Source organism: Myotis lucifugus, unplaced genomic scaffold, assembly GCF_000147115.1.
Source record: "Myotis lucifugus unplaced genomic scaffold, Myoluc2.0 scaffold_83, whole genome shotgun sequence".
In the NCBI taxonomy this organism is placed as follows: Eukaryota; Metazoa; Chordata; class Mammalia; order Chiroptera; family Vespertilionidae; genus Myotis; species Myotis lucifugus.
This window is the reverse complement of record NW_005871131.1, coordinates 4,480,549-4,500,044: the sequence shown is the minus strand read 5'-3', so window position 1 is coordinate 4,500,044 and position 19,496 is coordinate 4,480,549. Positions and strand designations below refer to the sequence as shown.

At 36.8% G+C, this 19,496-nt stretch overlaps 1 protein-coding gene across 1 annotated transcript in view; it reads left to right on the top strand.

The window, feature by feature from the left end:
• DNAH12 (dynein axonemal heavy chain 12) overlaps positions 1-19,496 on the top strand; it is a 238,892-nt gene that overhangs the window by 18,362 nt on the left and 201,034 nt on the right. The window contains exons 5-11 of the mRNA XM_023755751.1: positions 4,886-4,967; positions 5,159-5,185; positions 11,977-12,166; positions 13,023-13,095; positions 14,147-14,305; positions 14,525-14,720; positions 19,050-19,238. Of these exons, the coding sequence (XP_023611519.1) occupies positions 4,886-4,967; positions 5,159-5,185; positions 11,977-12,166; positions 13,023-13,095; positions 14,147-14,305; positions 14,525-14,720; positions 19,050-19,238 (916 nt within the window). The remainder of the gene's footprint in view (positions 1-4,885; positions 4,968-5,158; positions 5,186-11,976; positions 12,167-13,022; positions 13,096-14,146; positions 14,306-14,524; positions 14,721-19,049; positions 19,239-19,496) is intronic.

Here is a 19,496-nt window from a genome sequence, read left to right as displayed (position 1 = left end):
GCAGTTTTGAGAACAGTGCTTTGTAATACATCTGATATCTGGTATGAGATGCCACCTACTTTGTTCTTTCTCAGGATTGCTGCAGCTATTCGGGGTCTTTTTTTTTATTCCCAGATGAATTTTTGGAGAGTTCGTTCTAGATCTGTGAAGTATGCCATTGATATTTTAATGGGAAGTGCGTTGAATTTATAGATTGCTTTGGGTAGTATGGACATTTTAATGATGTTGATTCTACCAATCCATGAACACGGTATGTTCTTCCATCTCTTTATGTCTTCCTCTATCGCTTTTTTCAACGTCCTGTAGTTTTCTGAGTAGAGGTCTTTTACCTCTTTAGTTAAGTTTATTCCTAGGTAGCTTAATTTTTTTGGTGCGATGGTAAATGGGATTTTTTTTTAGTCTCTCTTTCTGAAAGTTCACTATTGGTGTATAGAAATGCCTCAGATTTCTTGGGGTTAATTTTGTATCCTGCTACATTGCCAAATTCATGTATTAAGTCTAGTAGTTTTTTGATGGAGTCTCTAGGGTTTTGTATGTATAATATCATGTCTGCAAATAAGGACAGTTTTACTTCCTCTTTTCCAATTTGGATGCCTTTTATTTCTTCTTCTTGTCTAATTGCAATGGCTAATACTTCCAGGACTATGTTGAACAGGAGTGGTGAGAGTGGGCATCTCTGTCTTGTTCCTGTTCTTAGGGGAAATGGTGTTAGTTTTTGTCCATTGAGTATGATGTTGGCTGTGGGCCTGTCATATATGGCTTTTATTATGTTGAGGTATGATCCTTCTACTCCCGCCTTGCTGAGAGTTTTTATCAAAAATGGGTGTTGGATTTTGTCAAATGCTTTTTCTGCATCAATTAATAATGACCATGTGTTTTTTTTCTTTCAATTTGTTTATGTGATGTATCACGTTTATTGATTTGCGGATATTGTACCATCCTTACATCCCTGGGATAAATCCTACTTGGTCATGGTGTATGATCTTTCTGATGTACTGCTGGATCCGATTTGCTAAGATTTTGTTGAGGATTTTGGCATCTATGTTCATGAGGGATATTGGCCTGTAATTCTCTTTCATTGTGTTGTCTTTACCTGGTTTTGGTATTAGGGTGATACTGGCTTCATAGAATGAGCTTGGAAGTGTTCCTTCCTCTTGAATTTTTTGTAGTAGTCTGAGGAGGATAGGTTTTAGTTCTTCCTTGAATGTTTGGTAAAACTCCCCTGTGAAGCCGTCTGGCCCTGGGCTTTTGTTTGCTGGAAGCTTTTTGATGACTGCTTCAATTTCTTCCATAGTTATTGGCCTATTGAGATTTTTAGATTCTTCCTGATTGAGTTTTGGAAGGTTGTATTTTTCTAGGAATTTGTCCATTTCCTCCAGGTTGTCTAGTTTGTTGGAATAGAGCTGTCCATAGTATTTTTTAACAATCATTTGTATTTCTGTGGGGTCTGTTGTTATTTCACCTCTATTGTTTCTGATTTTGTTTATTTGGGTCCTCTCTCTTTGCTTCTTGGTGAGCCTGGCTAGAGGTTTGTCAATCTTGTTTATCCTTTCAAAGAACCAGCTCTTGGTTTCATTGATTTTCTGTATTGTTTTTTTGGTCTCTATGTCATTTATTTCTGCTCTAATCTTTATTATCTCCTTCCTTCTGCTCACTCTGGGGTTTTCTTGTTGCTCTCTTTCTAATTCTTTGAGTTGTAGAGTTAGATGATTTACTACCATTTTTTCTTGTTTTTTAAGATAGGCCTGTAGAGCTATAAACTTCCCTCTCAGGACTGCTTTCATTGCGTCCCATAGGTTTTGGATTGTTGTGTTTTCATTGTCATTAGTTTCCAGGATGTTTTTAATTTCTTCTTTGATCTCATTGGTAACCCAATCAATATTTAATAACATGCTATTCAGCTTCCAAGTGTTTGAGTATTTTGGGTTGTTTTTATTATAGTTTATTTCTAATATTATGCCTTTGTGGTCTGAGAAGATGCTTGGTATGATTTCAATCTTCTTGAATTTGGGGAGACTTTTTTTGTGACCCAATATGTGGTCTATTTTTTAATGTGTCTTACGAGCACTTGAGTAGAATGTATATTCCGTGGCTTTGGGGTGAAGGGTTCTGAAGATGTCAATTAAGTCCATCTGGTCTAGTGAGTCATTTAGGATTGCTGTTTCTTTGCTGATTGTTTGTCTAGAGGTGAAATACTTTTTAATTGTAAAAGAAAATAAAGGACAGTTTATTAGATGCTTGTTGCTATTAGCCCAACTAGAACCTCCACTTCTATGATCACATTTAATTTTTGCAATAGGTGATGAAATACAGAGGGAAGTATAAGTCTCCTTAAAGTGTTATTAATTCCCTTTTTGTTCTATGTTTTTCCTTCTTTGTTTTTTGAAAAGGAAAAGCAGATTTTCATAGAGGAAGAATTGTTTACTTAATGCAAAGAATTAACTCAGGTTCACTTTTTGCCCCTCTTGCATAGAATATTATTTAAATAAAAGAAATGAAACATTACAGACAAAAAAAAGTGGGGCACGAAACACTGATAAACCATAATAAAGAGGAGAGTGAGGGGTTTTGAAACGATCTCATTTGAAGGAAGCTGATTCAGTTAATGGTTGAGAGTATAGACTCTGTCATCAGCTAGGCCTCAGGTCAGATTCCATCTCTGCAGCTTATTAGCCATGTGAATTTTTCAAGTCAGGTACTTTACTGATCTTCATCTTACTGTCTGTCAAATGGAGATTAGAAGAGTTTACCTCTTAGGATTTTTGTGAGAGTTAAATGAGGTCCATGTATATAAAGACCTTACGGCAATACCTAGAATATAATGAGCTTACCATAAATAGTAACTTTTTTTGACAAGAATAGTTGAAGGAACTGGATAGGTATTAAGTTTTGGGAGGATAACAAAGAAGAGGGATATGACATTTTGTAAAAAACTCCAGAGAATATAAGTTACAACATAAGAAAGTCTCAACATAAGAAATTTGTTTCTAAGAATATGAGCTAGCTGACAATAAATTGGGCTAATGCAGAAAGTGATGAATGTTATTCCCCCTCATCCATTTGGGGTTCAATTTGATATTTTTTAGAGTATTCATACACCAGTACTGAATTAGACATGTGAGATCTTTTCCAAATCCACTGTTCTGATCATTCCACAGATATTTATTGATCTTACTGGACACTATCTAAGTGGTGTAGATAGCAAAATGGACATGGTCCTAGTCTTATTGAGTTTACCAGTCTATGATTTTATGGTTTCCTTTCCTCAAAAATTAATTTCCTTTTCCTTTCTCAAAATTCCTTTTTGTTCTCCTCTTGCTTCTAATCATATCTCCTTTACCTCCTTCAATTGTTGTTCTTCCTCCTTCCTGTCATGCTTGACATCTCCATTTTTTCCCCCCTCAGGTCTTTAATTTTCCTTGTATATTCTCTGCTTTGGCCAGCTCTTGTAGTGCATTTAGCCTTTCCAAATTGATAGATTTCTCTTCCTAATGTTCCTATGCTCAAAAACTCTTAGTGATTCTCCATTGTCTATTGAGTAAAAAAGCTTGCCATTTGAGGTCTTTTGCTGGATATTCCAATCCACTTCTCCAAACTTATCTTCATCTGGTCTCATAAACTCTGGGAAAATTAGACAATTTCCTACTCCTGTTTTTTCCTTTGTTCATTTCCTGGCCTTCCTATTTCTGAGGTCTTTGTGTTTTTAGAGCCATCTACCCAAGAAAACCAGATCTCTACCTGAAATCCTCTTTCTTTGAAGCTCATTGCATATACTAACTTGTTCATGTAGCCTATAACTTTTACAGATATCTCCAGGTGTAAGTGAACTTTTCCCTCCTCTGAATCATCAGGGTCCCATACCTTGCACTCTGTTTTTATCTACTTACCATTTCAGTTTAAATTCCTTGAGATTTGTTGCTGTAATCCTATATACTAAAAGCCTAATATGTAAATCGACCAAATGGCGAAACAACCGGTGGAATGACTGATTGATATGATGCGCACTGACCAGCAGGGGGCAGACGCTCAATGCAGGAACTGCCCCAGCCTGCAGGCCCCAGGTCAGCCAAAGTGGGTGCCAGCGGGGGCCCCCTGATTGCCTTGCTGGTTGCCCCACAGATGGAGGCAACCGGAGGTGGTGGGGAGCGGGGCCAGTGAGCGGGTGGTGCCAGGCCGGCCAAGGCGATTGCCCTGCTGGTCACCCCACAGATTGGCCCTGATCACCAGCCAGGCCTAGGGACCTTACCCATGCACGAATTTTGTGCATCGGGCCTCTAGTATTTTAATAAAACCTAGTAGAGTGTCTTGCATAATATAAGCATTCAATATATATTTGGTGATGGATAGATTATATGATGACATAACTTTATTTACAGATGAAGGAGTATTTTATGGGTGATAAGTTTGTACATTAAATACTATTTATTGAGCACCTACTCTATGCCAGATACCTACTGGGCACTGGGGATAAGAAATGGATAAAACATATTATATGTCAAATGGTGCTAAGTGCTATGTATCAAAGTAAGTGAGGATAAAAGGGATGATAGTGAAGGAAGTGCAACTTTATATAAGGGGTAAGGGAAAGTTTCTCTGAAGAGAGATAATACATATAAAGACCCACATTGCGTCAGGATTAACTTTAAAAATTTTCAATAAGTTCTAATTCTTTTACATTACACATGAATAATTGGAAAATTAAGATCTCATTGGTAATGGCTTTTGGGGATTTATTTCTCATAGAAAATTCGGTAAGATAAAGAACTCTTGAGTCTCTCTTCTTTAAGTATAATTGAAAAAATGTTCAAATTGTAATATTTTAACAATATGTCCTAATGTTATTATCTTCTAGAGATAACATACATTTTTAAATTATATATTTCAGAATTGAGGGAGCCAAAAAAAAATTAGACAAAACACTAAGTAAAAGGACACCTTTATCACCAGAGCCAGATGATCCTCCAATCGTAAGTTTTTGTTTTCTCTTTAAAAAGTTTATTTTAATGCTGTTTTAATTCTTAATTATTTTGTCAATTTCAATATAATTAGTATTTTAAAGAATATTACATATATTTTAAACTATATTTTAGTATTTAAAAAATTAAATCACTTAAAAATTTCTACTTGATTTAATTGTCTTTTTGTTTGCTTTTGACAGATGACCAGTGAAATTAAAAAGAAAGGAGTGAGTTCATTTTTTATATTTATTGTTTTGAAAATATTCAAAGAAACTATTACAAAGTAACTCCTTCTAAGACCACCTGCTAAGTGCCATTCTTGAAAAGAAAGAAATTTAGAAACAGATTTTTTCTTTGCCCAAAGGAGCAAGCATGTCATAGATGGCAATATGGGTTTTAAGAGTTACATTGTTGCCATTTGCTATTTGGGAATTTATTTTAAATATTATGATTCGCCAAAACCGGTTTGGCTCAGTGGACAGAGCGTCGGCCTGCGGACTGAAGGGTCCCAGGTTCAATTCCGGTCAGGGGCATGTACCTGGGTTGCGGTCACATCCCCAGTAGGAGATGTGCAGGAGGCAGCTGATCGATGTTTCTCTCTCATCGATGTTTCTAACTCTCTATCTCTCTCCCTTCCTCTCTGTAAAAAATCAATAAAATATATTTAAAAAAAAATAAAATAAATATTATGATTCTTATTCCAAAAAACTGAAAGAAAATTCAAAATGGCAGTTACAAAGGAAATGCATCTAATCTGTATATATATATATAAAAGGCTAATATGCTAAGTGTCCCTCCAACCATCCAACTGGTTCCTATGACATGCACTGACCACCAGGGGGCAGATGCTCAATGCAGGAGCTGCCATGATGCACACTAGCCATTTACAAAGAAATGGCACCATGGACCTGGCGCCAACAAAGCAACACTCGGCTTCCCCCAAGTGGGACACAGGCCCCGCCACCACCCTATTCAACAGCCCACCAAATTGCAGCCAATGCTGTCAAGACGCCATGCCACAAAATGTGGCCCATAGCCTAGCCCAGCCTGGAAACAGTGGCTGTGGGCGCCGGGTAATGACGTCACGTAGCAATACCCGCTTCCTCTCCCTAGTGACTACCCTCCTTGGAGTTTCTTCAGCCCAGGAACCCGACTTGCTTTATAGCCAGGTGCAAACATTTTACACTTTAACCAAATGTCTGTGAAGCATTTTCACGTGCCTCATCTCATTTGATCCTCTCAGAAGGTATATAGGAGACTCAGTTGAATCCTATTTTCTTGTCATTAGCTGGAAAATGGAGATTTAGAAAGTTTAGAAACTTGACCTGACTGAAAAGAAGTAAGAAATGTTGGAACTTGAAAATGACTTCAGGTTTTCTCACTGCGCAGAATATAGTCAAACACTGCTACAGTTAAATGTTTCACCCTTTGTTCTCCCTCTGTGATCTACAATAATAATCTGCTTTGTGTTGATATTTACTGCTGTGTTGCTGACAATTACTTGAAAGAGAAGTTGGGGTACTTCACTGGGCTGGTAAAATTTTAGTTAAATCAGAAAGCAGGTCTAATTAAGCAAGTTTATCTACACATATAAAGCTCTCGCTGGCTCCAATTGCACGCGAGTGTTTCCATCTGTCATTGTTGATCATGAATTTGGTTGACACTTCTATTATAGAGAAAGGGCGAATAGTGATATTAAAATATTTCTTTTAATTAATTTCCTTTCAATGTGCACAAATTCATGCACCAGGCCTCTAGTACTGATATAAGGTGCTAGAGATTTAAAAAAAGACTATGGGTAACAATAAGGGACTAAGATATGATTGGTGGAAAGATGACAACATGAGAAATTTCTTTAACAGCAAAGGATATGTAAACTCATGGAGCTAGTTATACCAAAGAGGAATTTATACAACATGTTCCCAGAGAGGGGTACAGATTTTCCATTCCTTTAGTGTTCCCCTTGGGGATAGAGGACTGAAGATTCCTTCATGTGGATTGAGGATCTTTGGAAGACCCTCATTTTAGCTATTGTGAGTTTGTTGTTTAAAAATACTTGTCCTCCTTCTCCTTCTGCTTCCCAACTTTTCTGGAGATTTTGGCTGTGAATTTCCTCTTTACTTGGTATAAGAACTAATATGAAACAACCCCTAAACATTCATAAATATCTAATATGAGGCTGGGTGAATTATAAGATATTTCTGTTTATGTGTTTAGCATCCTCACTCTTCCTCCACAGTTTTTGCCTTTTAGTGTTTTACAATCTAAAATAGGTACCTGGGTGTAAAAACATTCATTCACTCCTGAACCCACTGCTCTTGGCAATCTGGCTTCTAGAAACTCCACCACTTCATCATTAATGTCACCATTGACCACTAATTGCCAAATCAAAAAGATATTTTTCCAATATTTCTATCACTAGACCTCCAGTTGACTTTAAAAAAATCTTTTATTTTTGAATAATTGGACAAATGGATCAATGGAACACAATAGATGACCCATTTAACCCCACAAGTGCAATCAACTGATTTTTGAGCAAGGTGCAAAAATCAATTCTATGGAGGAAGGACAGTCTTTTTAATAAATAGGGTGGAGCAAGTAGACATCCATAAAAAAATAAAACAAGTAAACAACAACGAAAGATCCCAAACCTCAGCCTAAACATCTCACTTTGTAAAAAAAATTACTAAAAATTGATCATAGATTTAAGTGTAAATTGTAAAACTGTTTTTTAAAGTTTTATAATTAAAAACGGGAGAAATGTAAAACTATAAAAATTTTAGAAGAAAACCTAGGCTGGGCAAAGAGTTCTTAGACATGACACATAAAGCATAATCCATAAAAATTCCCCAAAATTATATTTCATCAAAATTAAGAACTATTGCTCAGGCCAGGGGATTGTCAAGGGTGGAAAAAAAAGGAGACATATGTAATACTCTTTGTAATACTTTAAGCAATAAAACAATAAAATAAAATAAAATAAAATAAAATAAAATAAAATAAAAAGTTAAGCACTAGCAAAAAAAAAAAAAGAACTATTGCTCAGTGAAAGACCATGTTAAGAGGATGGATAAAAAAGCTACATACTGGGAAAAAATATTCACATATTGCATGTCCAACAAAGGATTTATCTCTAGGATTTATAAAGACCTCTCAAGACTCAACATTATAAAACAAGCAAGAACCTTGTATGCATATATGCATGGCCCATGACCACAGACAATGGAGCTGTGAGGGCCTGGGGTGATAGGTGGGGTGGGCTGTAGGGGGTCAATTGTGCTGCTTGTTTGCAGGTTGTGGACCTTTGAGAGATTTTATGAAAGTCTGCAGGGTGTGATCCATTTGTATGGCAACACCATTGGAAGCAGCTTAGTTAGGTCCTCAAGTTGAGTGGGACAGGGTCTCAGGGAATTGACCAGGGCAGGAAGAATGGTGTAAGCCAGGTTGATGGAGACTCAGGTATGGCAGTCACTGATGGCTGAAGGGGGAGGCTCAGCAAAGGAACAGTGTCTTCTGCCAGCAGAGAAAGCTGCTCCTCCTGCCCTTGCCCTGAAGCCATCCTTCTATGATCCATCTATCTTAAAAACCATGAGTTTATACTAATGCCTCCTATTCTGATTCAACATCACAGGGTTCATTCTAGTCTTTTGAGAAACGTGGCTTTTAAGAAACACAATTATTTATTTACTAGAGGCTCAGTGCATGAAATTCGTGTATGGGTAGGTTCCCTAGCAGCTGCCTGCTGCTGGCCAGGTCCTCCCTTCATTCTGTGCCACACCCTAGTGGTCAGTGCACATCATAGTGAGTGATCGAACTCCCAGTTGGTTGAACTCCTGGTTGGTTGAACTCCTGAGGGGACACTTTGCATATTAGGCTTTTATATATATAGATTTTATTAAATCCTAAAATATACATAAACAGTTGTAAAATTAGTAACTCATAACACATGAAAACAAACCTATTCACTATAGTTCAGTGTTTTTCTATATATTTTTTTGTACTTAGCTTGAAGGTACACAGTCTAAATGCTGTGTTCAAAAGTTACCATGGTTAGTTCTATACCTCTTCCAGTATGACTATATTATTAAGTTGATATCCAGTTAGCTTCATTTCTTTCTGTGTGTGTGTGTGTGTGTGTGTGTGTGTGTGTGTGTGTGTGTTTTAAATTTTGAGTTTCTCTTCCCCTCATTCTTACTGATTTTCTTTACTTATATTTTGAGCATGTGAAACAATAGCATGGCTTAAAAGTCAGAACTATAGTAAAATGTATACTTCTGTCCCTTTTACTCTGTTCCCACCCTCCCCAAATTTTCTACCTATTCCAATACTCGCCATTTATATAACCAAGGTCATTATTTCTGGCTTATTTTTCCTGTGATTAATTTTTTATAAAAGAACATATATGTTTTTTTCTTTTATCTTGCACAAAATGCATCAGATTATAAATATCCTTTTGCATTTTGTTTATCCTAGAACTCATTCCATATTAGTTCATAGAGATTTTCATCCTTTTCTTTTTGCCAGCTTTATCAATATATAATTGATATATAACATTGTGTACATTTAAGGTGTTGATTCAACTTCCTCATTCTTTTTTACTGCTGCACAGACTACCAATGTGTGGAATATATAATAATTTATTCAACCCCTCTTAAATGCGTCCAGTATTTTGCTACAGTGAATAACCTTGTGTATGTGTGTTTCCATATTGTTGACGGTGTATTTTCAATTTCTAAAAGTGGAACTTCTGGGTCAATATGTGGTTTTATTAGATATTACAAAGTTTCATTCCACATGAGTTGTGGTAGTTTGCCTTCCTATTCACAGTTTATGAGAGTGTTGCTTCTTTATAGTCTTACCACATTATGTGGGACCTGTATTTTTTTTTTCAATTAGCTGACAAATGGGATCTCAGGATGGTTTAAATTTGCTTTGTCTAATTATGAGTGAGATTAACATTTTTTTCATAAGTTTAGGGGCCATTTTAATAATATTTTTATTGTGAAATGGTTTATATCTTCTGCCTAATTTTCTATTGGATTCTGGTCTTATTTTCCCCTAAATTAAAAAAAATTATAAAATACAACTAACATAAAATTTATTATTTTTAAAAGAATGTATTTTTATTTATTTCAGAGAGTAAGGGAGAGAGGGATAGAAACATCAGTGATGAGAGAGAATCATTGATTGGATGCTTCCTGCACACCCCAACTGGGGATCGAGCCCGCAACCCAGGCAAGTGCCCTGACTGGGAACTGAACCTGTGTCCTCCTGGTTCATAGGTTGACACTCAACCACTGAGTCATGCCGGCTGGGCTAACAAAAAAATTACCTTAAACATTTTAAGTGTACAGTTTAATGATGTTAAGTATTTGCATATTGTTGTGCAACACATTTCCAGAACTTTATCTTTCAAAACGGAAACTTATTAAATAACAACTCCACATTTGCCTCTCTCTTCAGTCCCTGGCAACTACCATTCTATTTCCTGTTTCTATGAATTTGAGTTTGACTACTCTGGATACCTCATATAAGTGGAATAATATGCTGGTTTTTTTGTCACCAGCTTATTTAATTTAGCATAATGTTCTCAAGGTTCATCCATTTACTAAATTTAAGTATTTTTTATACTTTACTTGAGATATATATTGCAAATATTTTATACCAGATTGTCAGTTGTCTTTTGACCTTCATATTGTGACTTTTTTTTTTACCATGCAAATATTTTTATGTAGTCAGAATTTTTCAATTATTTTTTCCCTTTTGTATCTGGAATTTGAAGCAAAGAAATTTTTCTATACACTCAAGTTATAGAAAAATTTATTCTTTTCCCCCTAGTCTTTGTATAGTTCCACTGTTTAATTTAAATTCCTGAACTATATGGAACTTATTCTTGTGTATAGTGTAAGGTATTGATTATATTTTTCTTTTTCCACATGGCTAACCAGTTATCCCAGAACTATTCATTAAGTACTTCATCTTTGGCCCGGCTGGTGTGGCTTAGTGGTTTATGAACCAGGTCACGGTTTATTTGCCAGGCTTGCAGGCTCAATCCCCAGTAAGGGGCATGAAGGAGGCAGCCAATCAATGATTCTCATTATTGATGTTTCTGTCTCTCTCTCCCTTCCTCTCTGAAATCATTAAAAAATAAAATAAAAAGAAACAACTTCATCTTTGCTCCAGTGATTTGAGATGCCGCATTTACCATATACTAAAATTTCTTATGAACTGGACCTATTTCTGGACTTTTCATTTTTTACCACTGATTTATCTATTAATGCACCTGTACTACACAGTTCTAATTAAAGAAATTTTATAGTATATTTTAATGTCTCCTAGGGCTAGTCCTTTTTTGTAGATTTTCTTTCTCCGGGATTTCTTGGTTATTCTCACATGTTTATTGTTCCACATGAATTCTATGCTTGTCTAGTTCCATAAAATATGTGTAGATATTTATATTAGTATTGCATTAATTTAATTTTGGTACCAACTGAAATTTTCATGATGTTAAAATGTCTTCACCAAGATCTAGTGTTGTCTTTCTATTTATTTGTGTCTATTTTTGTTATACTTCTCATTGCTAGGGGAGAATTTATGAAATTATACTATACTGCTTTGTACCAGAATATAATCTCCAAGACAGCATGGGCTTTGTATGTTTTGTTTTTACTACTGTATCCTTAGCATTTGGAACAATATCTAAATATTTGTTGAATTTGTGAATATTTGTTGAGTTAAGGAAGTTAGATAAAACGTCTTTGTTTTGCCTTGAGAAAAGGAGAAATATACCAAGAACATTATTTAGGTGAGAACTCATCATAAATAAAGAAGAATATAAAATGGTATCTGTAGATTGTACTTTGGGTTAAAATCTTTTTATTCTGAAAGTATGTTATTTCGCAATATACTAGTATTTTTATTCTCAGGGAAAATTTTGTCTTGAGAACACAGAGCTTAGTAGTTACATTGAAATGCTACTTCATTTAGAACATTTGCTTTTTTCTTATTACGTTCTCAGTTGAACTATATTTATATGAAGCAATGTGTAGAAAGTAGTCCTATAGTACCTATTCAGCAGGAATGGCTGGATCACATGTTAATGCTGGTACCTGAGTCTTTAAAGCAAGGGAAAAAAAGAGAGGAACTCCTTCAAAGTCTCATCAGTGAAGTGTCAAGTGACTTTGAAAAAAGCACGAAGAGGTATTTGGGTAAGTAATATATAGCACCGTTGCTCCCCTGCTCCTCCCAATAAAAAGCAGAAATATGAATAATGCATGTTATATTTTTAGCTATATGTATTCTTAAATATTATTTTTATTTAAATGTTTATTTTGAGCCTATAATGTCAAAATATTTGCAATTTAAGGCCATTTTTAGTAATTTTTTATATGCTTATTAGCTAAATAGCTTTTTAAATTTTCACTTTGTCTTTATAATTCTTGCTACACTATGTACTGGATTGTAAGATAAAATTAACAGATTTGGGGAGATTTATTAGGGATTTAACCTTTGCAATTTTTATTGGAATAAATTTTCTTAAGAGGCCATGGCAGTGACTTTTCAGTAGACAGAAAGAGAATAACTGAGAACTTACTAAAGCTGTACCATATTTGAATTTACCTTCAAAGTAAGGCCAAAGCAGTATCAAAAGTGTGATTTTGTTGCAAGTAAAGGGATTTTTTTCTTATACTCATTTAATGTACAATAAACTGTACCATTCAATATCAAGAGTTAGAAACTTTGATTTGAGTTATAGAAAATAACTATAGTTTTATTTAAATAAACTAAGCAGAAAAATGCTTTATTTCTGAAACAATCTAAAATGGGAGGAAAGTCTAGAAGTATGTGTCAATATTATGAATGATTACTGGGCTCATGCTTAAAGAGTATAAGCTTTATTGGAGTATATTAACAAAAGGACTATCCTAGTAAACATTTTTTTTGAAATTATGAGATTCCAAGTTGATGGATTCTCATTTCATTCTTTGTAAAATCTTGGTTCAAAATGTTATTGATCATCTTTAAAGGGTTTTCAAGAAGTATTAATACATATATGTATTTTAGTGAAGAGTGTTCTTATGAAACCTCCAGTTAACTGGCTTGAAGATGATGGAGGTCCTTTACCTGAATTCCCTGTGTGAGTAAATTATTTTCAAAACAGTGTTGCACCTAGGTTTTGATAATAGATTGAAAATAAACTGATCTTGCCCTGGCTGGTTTGGCTTAGTGGATAGAGCGTCGGCCTGTGGACTGAAAGGTCGTGAGTTCAATTCCAGTCAAGGGGACATGCCCGGGTTGTGAGCTTGATCCCCAGTGAAGGGCATGAGGCAGTCGATCAATGATTCTCTCTCATCACTGATGTTTCCATCTCTCTCTCTCTGTCTCCCTTCCTCTCTGAAATCAATAAAAATATTTAAGAAAAAGAAAATAAACTGATCTTTTATTTAAGTCTACAGCTGTGAAACTCAAAGGTATTTTGAACACACCTAAAAAAATAGTACTACTGTTGTTTTTCTTTTTCCCCCAAAGTATCCTCTGTACTTATGTAGTTTTAGTCTATACAATTAGGGGAACTGTGCATATGGATGCACAGTTCAATTTGACCTTAAGTGAGCTTCGGTGTATGCCAAATAGATTTCTCCTTCCCTTCTCCCCATTACTAAGGACTGTGTTGATTTATCTCTGCCCAAGGTAACTGAGCCAGAGCACAGTGGAAGTTAGTAGGGTACTCATGCCTGACCCATCAGCCTTCCTTACCCACAAATGATCTTTGTTCTCAGTATAGTGGTTAGCAGAGGGTAAGGGGGTAGGGGGAGTATGAAGAGGATAGAGGGTGTCAAATATTTGGTGACAGGAGACTAGACTTAGGGTGGTGAGCACACAATGGAATATACAGATGTTGTATTATAAAGTTGTACACTTGAAACCATGTTATTAATCAATGTTACTCCAATAATTTAATTTAAAAAATTTAAATGACCTCTGATCTCTCTGAGGATAATGCACTTTCAAAATCTTGATGTATTTTTATTACATGCATATTTCCTAAGGCTTCCATGCCCTTAGGATTTCCCTCTTCTTAATCCGCAGTTTTCTCTCTTTAATATTAATTCCATATCATAAATATTATTCCTAAAACTTAGAGTATATTGTTTGAATCCTGTTTAACATGGTGTATTGCTTTCCAGAGGCCTAGATTATTCCAATCCTTGGCATTGTAGCTATGTGCAGGCAAGAAATCAAATACTATCTAATTTGCACATTGTTCATCCAATTATGAAGATGTTACTGGACCTTGGTTACAAGACATTTGCTAATACACTTTTGCTGGACTTAACAGGAATTAGGTAAAACCCATATTTATTAATTAACATTTAAAATGTGAATGTCTCCTGTTTGAGTCTTTATATTTTTGACTATATAATTTTTAAAACTCACTGATAAATCTTCAGAACTTTTCTTTAGATTTCAAAAAATTTTAAATTTTTTATTTGTTTTAACAATTACATATCAAGACCAGTATCTATCATTTGCTTTAAAATCATTTTCATTTTTCTCATAAATAGAGCTAAAGGCCCAATTGATTGTGAATCACTGAAAAATGATCTATCAATACAAGCTAGGAAGGCAGAAGAGAAGATAATGAACACATGGTATACAAAGGTTATAAATCTTTTTACCAAGAAGGAAGCTCTCGAAGGCATTAAACCTGAAAAGTTGGATTCATTTTATAACTGTGTTTCAACACTTATGTCAAATCAGGTAAATATGTTTTATGTATTTTAAGTGATAATGTTATTAAAATTAGTTTGATATCCTATACAATGAAAGCCTAATATGCTAAGTGTCCAGTCTTCTGGTCAGCCATTCAACCAATCAAAGTGTAATATGCTAATGATATGCTAAGGCCACTCAACTGCTTGCTATGACGTGCACTGACCATCAGGGGGCAGACAGTCGACCAGTCACTATGACATGCACTGACCACCAGGGGGCAGACGCTCTGACCAGTAGGTTAGCTTGCTGCTGGGGTCTGGCCAATTGGGACTGATCAAGATGGGCTGGACATGCCCAGGATCCCTCCCGTGGTCCCTCCCCGGCTGGCCAACCTCCCGTGTCCCTCCCTAGCCCCGATTGTGCACCGGTGGGGTCCCTTGGTCTCACCTGCGCCCTCTCGCAATCTGGGCTGAGTGACACTGCCCCCCCACCGCCTCGAGTGCACGAATTTTGTGCACCGGGCCTCTAGTTTTAAATAAAATTCTATTTAGACATAGTGTTAAGTAATTATTTTGAAGTAAGTTATAAAAATATTTTTAGTATAATTTTGTGAAACCACAGCCTGCATAGCTTGGGTTCAAAGCCTGGAGAAAGAGCTGACATGCAAATTAATATACAAGACAAGATATATAAATTTAGAAATTATGGGGGAAGCCAGATGGAAACTTAGTTCTAGTGACTAAGCTCCACTGAATCTCCAGATCCATCTCCTTTTCATTTACTAGGATACACAATTACCCTTTAGGAATGCAAACAGGCATATCAAAGGTAAAGTTTAGTAAACAGTAAAAGATTATCAGGTTAGGGGATTGCCTTGGGCCACTCAGTTAGCAGCAGGTAACATGCAGATATTCAGCCTTGCTGAATTTCAAAGCCCCATTCAGCCTTCTGAAGGACTTCTCGCATTTGTATATTAATTACTGTTGATCTTTGCCTTCAACATAATTTTATTTTAATAAATTAAGCAGAAAAATGCTTTATTTCTGAAACAATCTAAAATGGAAAGTCTAGAAGTATGTATCAATATTGTGAATGATTACTGGGCTCATGCTTAAAGATTATAAGTTTTATTGAAATATATTAACAAAAGGACTATCCTAGTAAACATTTTTTTTTAAATTATGAAATTCCAAGTTGATGGATTCTCATTTCATTCTCTGTAAAATCTTGGTTCAAAATGTTATTGATCATCTTTAAATGACAAACAGAAAGAGAATATTAATTTTATGCTCTTCAGGTTTTTACTATTGCAGAAAAACAATTCTAGAAAAAGAGGGGTTTTTTTTGTTTGTTTGTTTTAATTTTTTAAGAACTGCCAGACTTTTTCCAAAGTGGCTGCATCATTTTATTTTATTTATTTATTTTTTTAATATTTTATTGATTTTCTACAGAGAAGAAGGGAGAGGGATAGAGAGCCAGAAACATCGATGAGAGAGATCGATCAGCTGCCTCCTGCATGCCCCCACTGGGGATGTGCCCACAACCAAGGTACATGCCCTTGACTGGAATCGAACCTGGGACCCTTCAGTCCGCAGGCCGACTCTCTATCCACTGAGCCAAACCGGTTCGGCGATTTTATATAGTCTTTACTTATTTTTTATTGATTTTAGAAAGGAAGGGAGAGGGAGGGAGAGATAGAAACATCAGTGAGAAGAGAGAATCATTGATTGGCTGCCTCCTGCACTCCCTACACTGGGGATCGAGCCTGCAACCTGGGTCAATTCATAGGTTGACACTCAATCACTGAACTATGCTGGCTGGGCTAGAAAAAGAGTTTTGAATAAAAACTTCCCCTGTGGCCCATCTGGTGTGGCTCAGTGGTTAAGTATCGATGCAGTTCGATTGGTCAGGGCACATACCTGGGTTGTGGGCTCAATCCCCAGTAGGGGGCATGCAGGAGGTAGCCAGTTGATATTGATGTTTCTTATCAATGTTTATATATCTCTCTTTCCCTCTTCTGACCTCTATCTATAAAATCAATGAAAAAAAATTTTTTAAACAAAGAACCTTCCCCTATGGCTGGTAAAGATCTCCAAAGATTTTATGAATTTTGCAATGTATCTTTAAAAGGATAATCCTATATAATAAAAGGGTAATATGCAAATAGACTGAACAGCAGAACAACCACTTAAAGCGTAATATGCTAATGATATGCTAAGGCTGCTCAGCCGCTCGCTATGACGTGCACTGACCACCAGGGAGCAGATGCTCCGACCAGTACATTAGCTTGCTGCTGGGGTCTGGCCGATCGGGACTAAGCGAGATGGGCTGGACCGCCCTGAAGCCCTCCTGCGGTCCCTCCCCTGCCCGATCATGCACCAGTGGGATCCCTCGGCCTGGCCTGCAAGCTCTCGCAATCCGGGAGCCCTCGGGGATGTCGGAGAGCCGGTTTCAGCCAGATCCCGAAAGCCACTCCCCTCGGAAGGGCACCAGACACAGGGCTCATGGCTGGTGAGCACTGCTGCGTCAGTATGAGCCTCTCCAGGTCGAGACTGATTGGACACGAGCCTGTGGCAGGTACAGTGGGGCCAGGATGAGTGGGAGCAGCAGGTAGGAGCTGCAGGTGGCATTGACTGCGGGTTTTGGCCCGATCCCTGCAGGCCACCCAGAGGGACCCACCTGTGCATGAATTTGTGCACTGGGCCTCTCATATATATATATATATATATATATATATATATATATATATATATATATATAGTATATAATACTATAACTAATATATATGATTTTCTTTCTGTCTTTATCCCCTTAAGAGAACTATGATCATTTGATGAGAAGTAAAGAGATGAGGAACATTTTGAAGATCATTTAGATCTATATTTGTCCTGTTTGGGTAAATTTCCAATAGTTGGTGAATTATAAGAATACACTAGAGGCCCAGTGCACGAATTTGTGCATGGGTGGGGTCCAGCTGGACTTCCCATGGGGGCCGATTGGGCTGAGCCAGCTCGGGGGAGGGAACATAGGAGGTTGGCCGGCCAGCCTCACCTCCGATCAAGGTATTGGGGGGCCTATTGTGGGTGGGGCCATCTGGGGTGGAGGAACCGCCCACCCCCCATCAGCCAGTTGGCTAGCAGCAGTGCATGTCATAGCGACTGGTCGTTCCAGTTGTTATGGTTGTTTCGGTGTGCTGGTTGCTTGGCTTTTATATAGAGAGATTATTCATACTTTGGTCATGTATTGTGCACATTCTAAGTTCCAGTAGCTTCACGCTAACCAAATGGTGTGCTGGAAATTTGGCTCTCCAGAAACAACAATAACAACCACCCTGTTTTGTAGTGTTTGCTAATTTCCATGGCATAAATAATCCCACCATGATGATTTTCAAGCATCCAAAGGTTTAGTAACAGGCTCACAAAATTAATAATATTGAACATTTGACTCTTGTGACAATAGCAGCTAGCTGTATCTTTACCACTGCCCCTCACCCCATGTACATGTCATCCCATGACACCCTCACTATAAGGGTCAGGGCTCCCCTACCCTCAGTCTTCACCATGTTGTTTGGTCTTCTGAAATGTTTTCTATATCAGGGACAAAATAACTAGAGTGTGGAAGATTCTGAGTTGCCATTTTAAGATTGTTGATATTCTATAAAAATATGAAAGTTTGCATATATTTTTCCATTTATTACTTTAGACTACATTTATTAACATACTGTGCTGCCCTGACAGGTGGCTCAGTTGGTTGGAGTGTCACCCCATATACCAAAATGGTTGTGGGTTCAATTCCTGGTCAGGGTACATACCTAAGTTGTGGGTTTGATCCTGGGTTGGATGCTAATAGGAGGCAACTGATCAATGTTTCTTTCTCATATCGATGTCTCTCTCTCTCTCTCTCTCTCTCTCTCTCTCTCTCTCTCTCTCTCACTTTTTCTCTAAAATCAATAAAAACATATCCTCAGGTGAGGATTAAAAAAAAACAGCCCTGGCCAACATGGCTCAGTGGTTAGAGTGTCTCCCCACATACCTAAGGGTTTTGGGTATGATTCCTGGTCAAGGGCATGTACCTGGATTGCAGGTTTACTTTCCCCACCTGTTTGGGGTGCGTGCGGAAGGCAACCAGTGGATGTCTCTCACATTGATGTTTCTCTCTCTTCTCCCACCCCTCACTCCCTTCACTCTCTCTGAAGAGCAATGGAAAAAATGTCCTTAGGTGAGTATTAACAACAACAACAAAAGAACATATGTGCTGAATGAAGATAATTTTCAGGACTAAATGGATTGATAGAATGACTTGATTATACACTTATTTTAGTTTAAGGTTGAACTTGTACTCTTGAAATTAATAGCAATTTATAATATCATGCAGATAAAGGATCTCTTAAAGAGAACTATAGAAGGATTTGTAAAACTCTTTGACCAAGGAGATGAACGAGGGCTGCCGATATTTAAGATGGAATTGACAATTGATGATGAGAAAATGGAATTTTACCCTACCTTTCAAGATTTGGAAGATGTTGTTTTTGGTTTGGTAGAGAGAATAGCTGAAGCTCTGCAGGTATCACTTCATCCTTATCTATCAGGTTTCTTTATATGGCTCTTTTTCAAAATTTTAAATTGAGTTGAAACTCCATAAAGTATTTATATACATAAAATGTTACAACTCTTTATTTCCATACTCCAAGTTATTTTATGTTAAAATAAAATGCTTTGTCTTTGAGAAAGTCTTCTGATTGAAGATAACATTTGTTCTTAGAAGTCTTATTGTAGTTATGACAACCTCCCAACAGGCCCTGCCTCTGATCAGAGTGGGGGA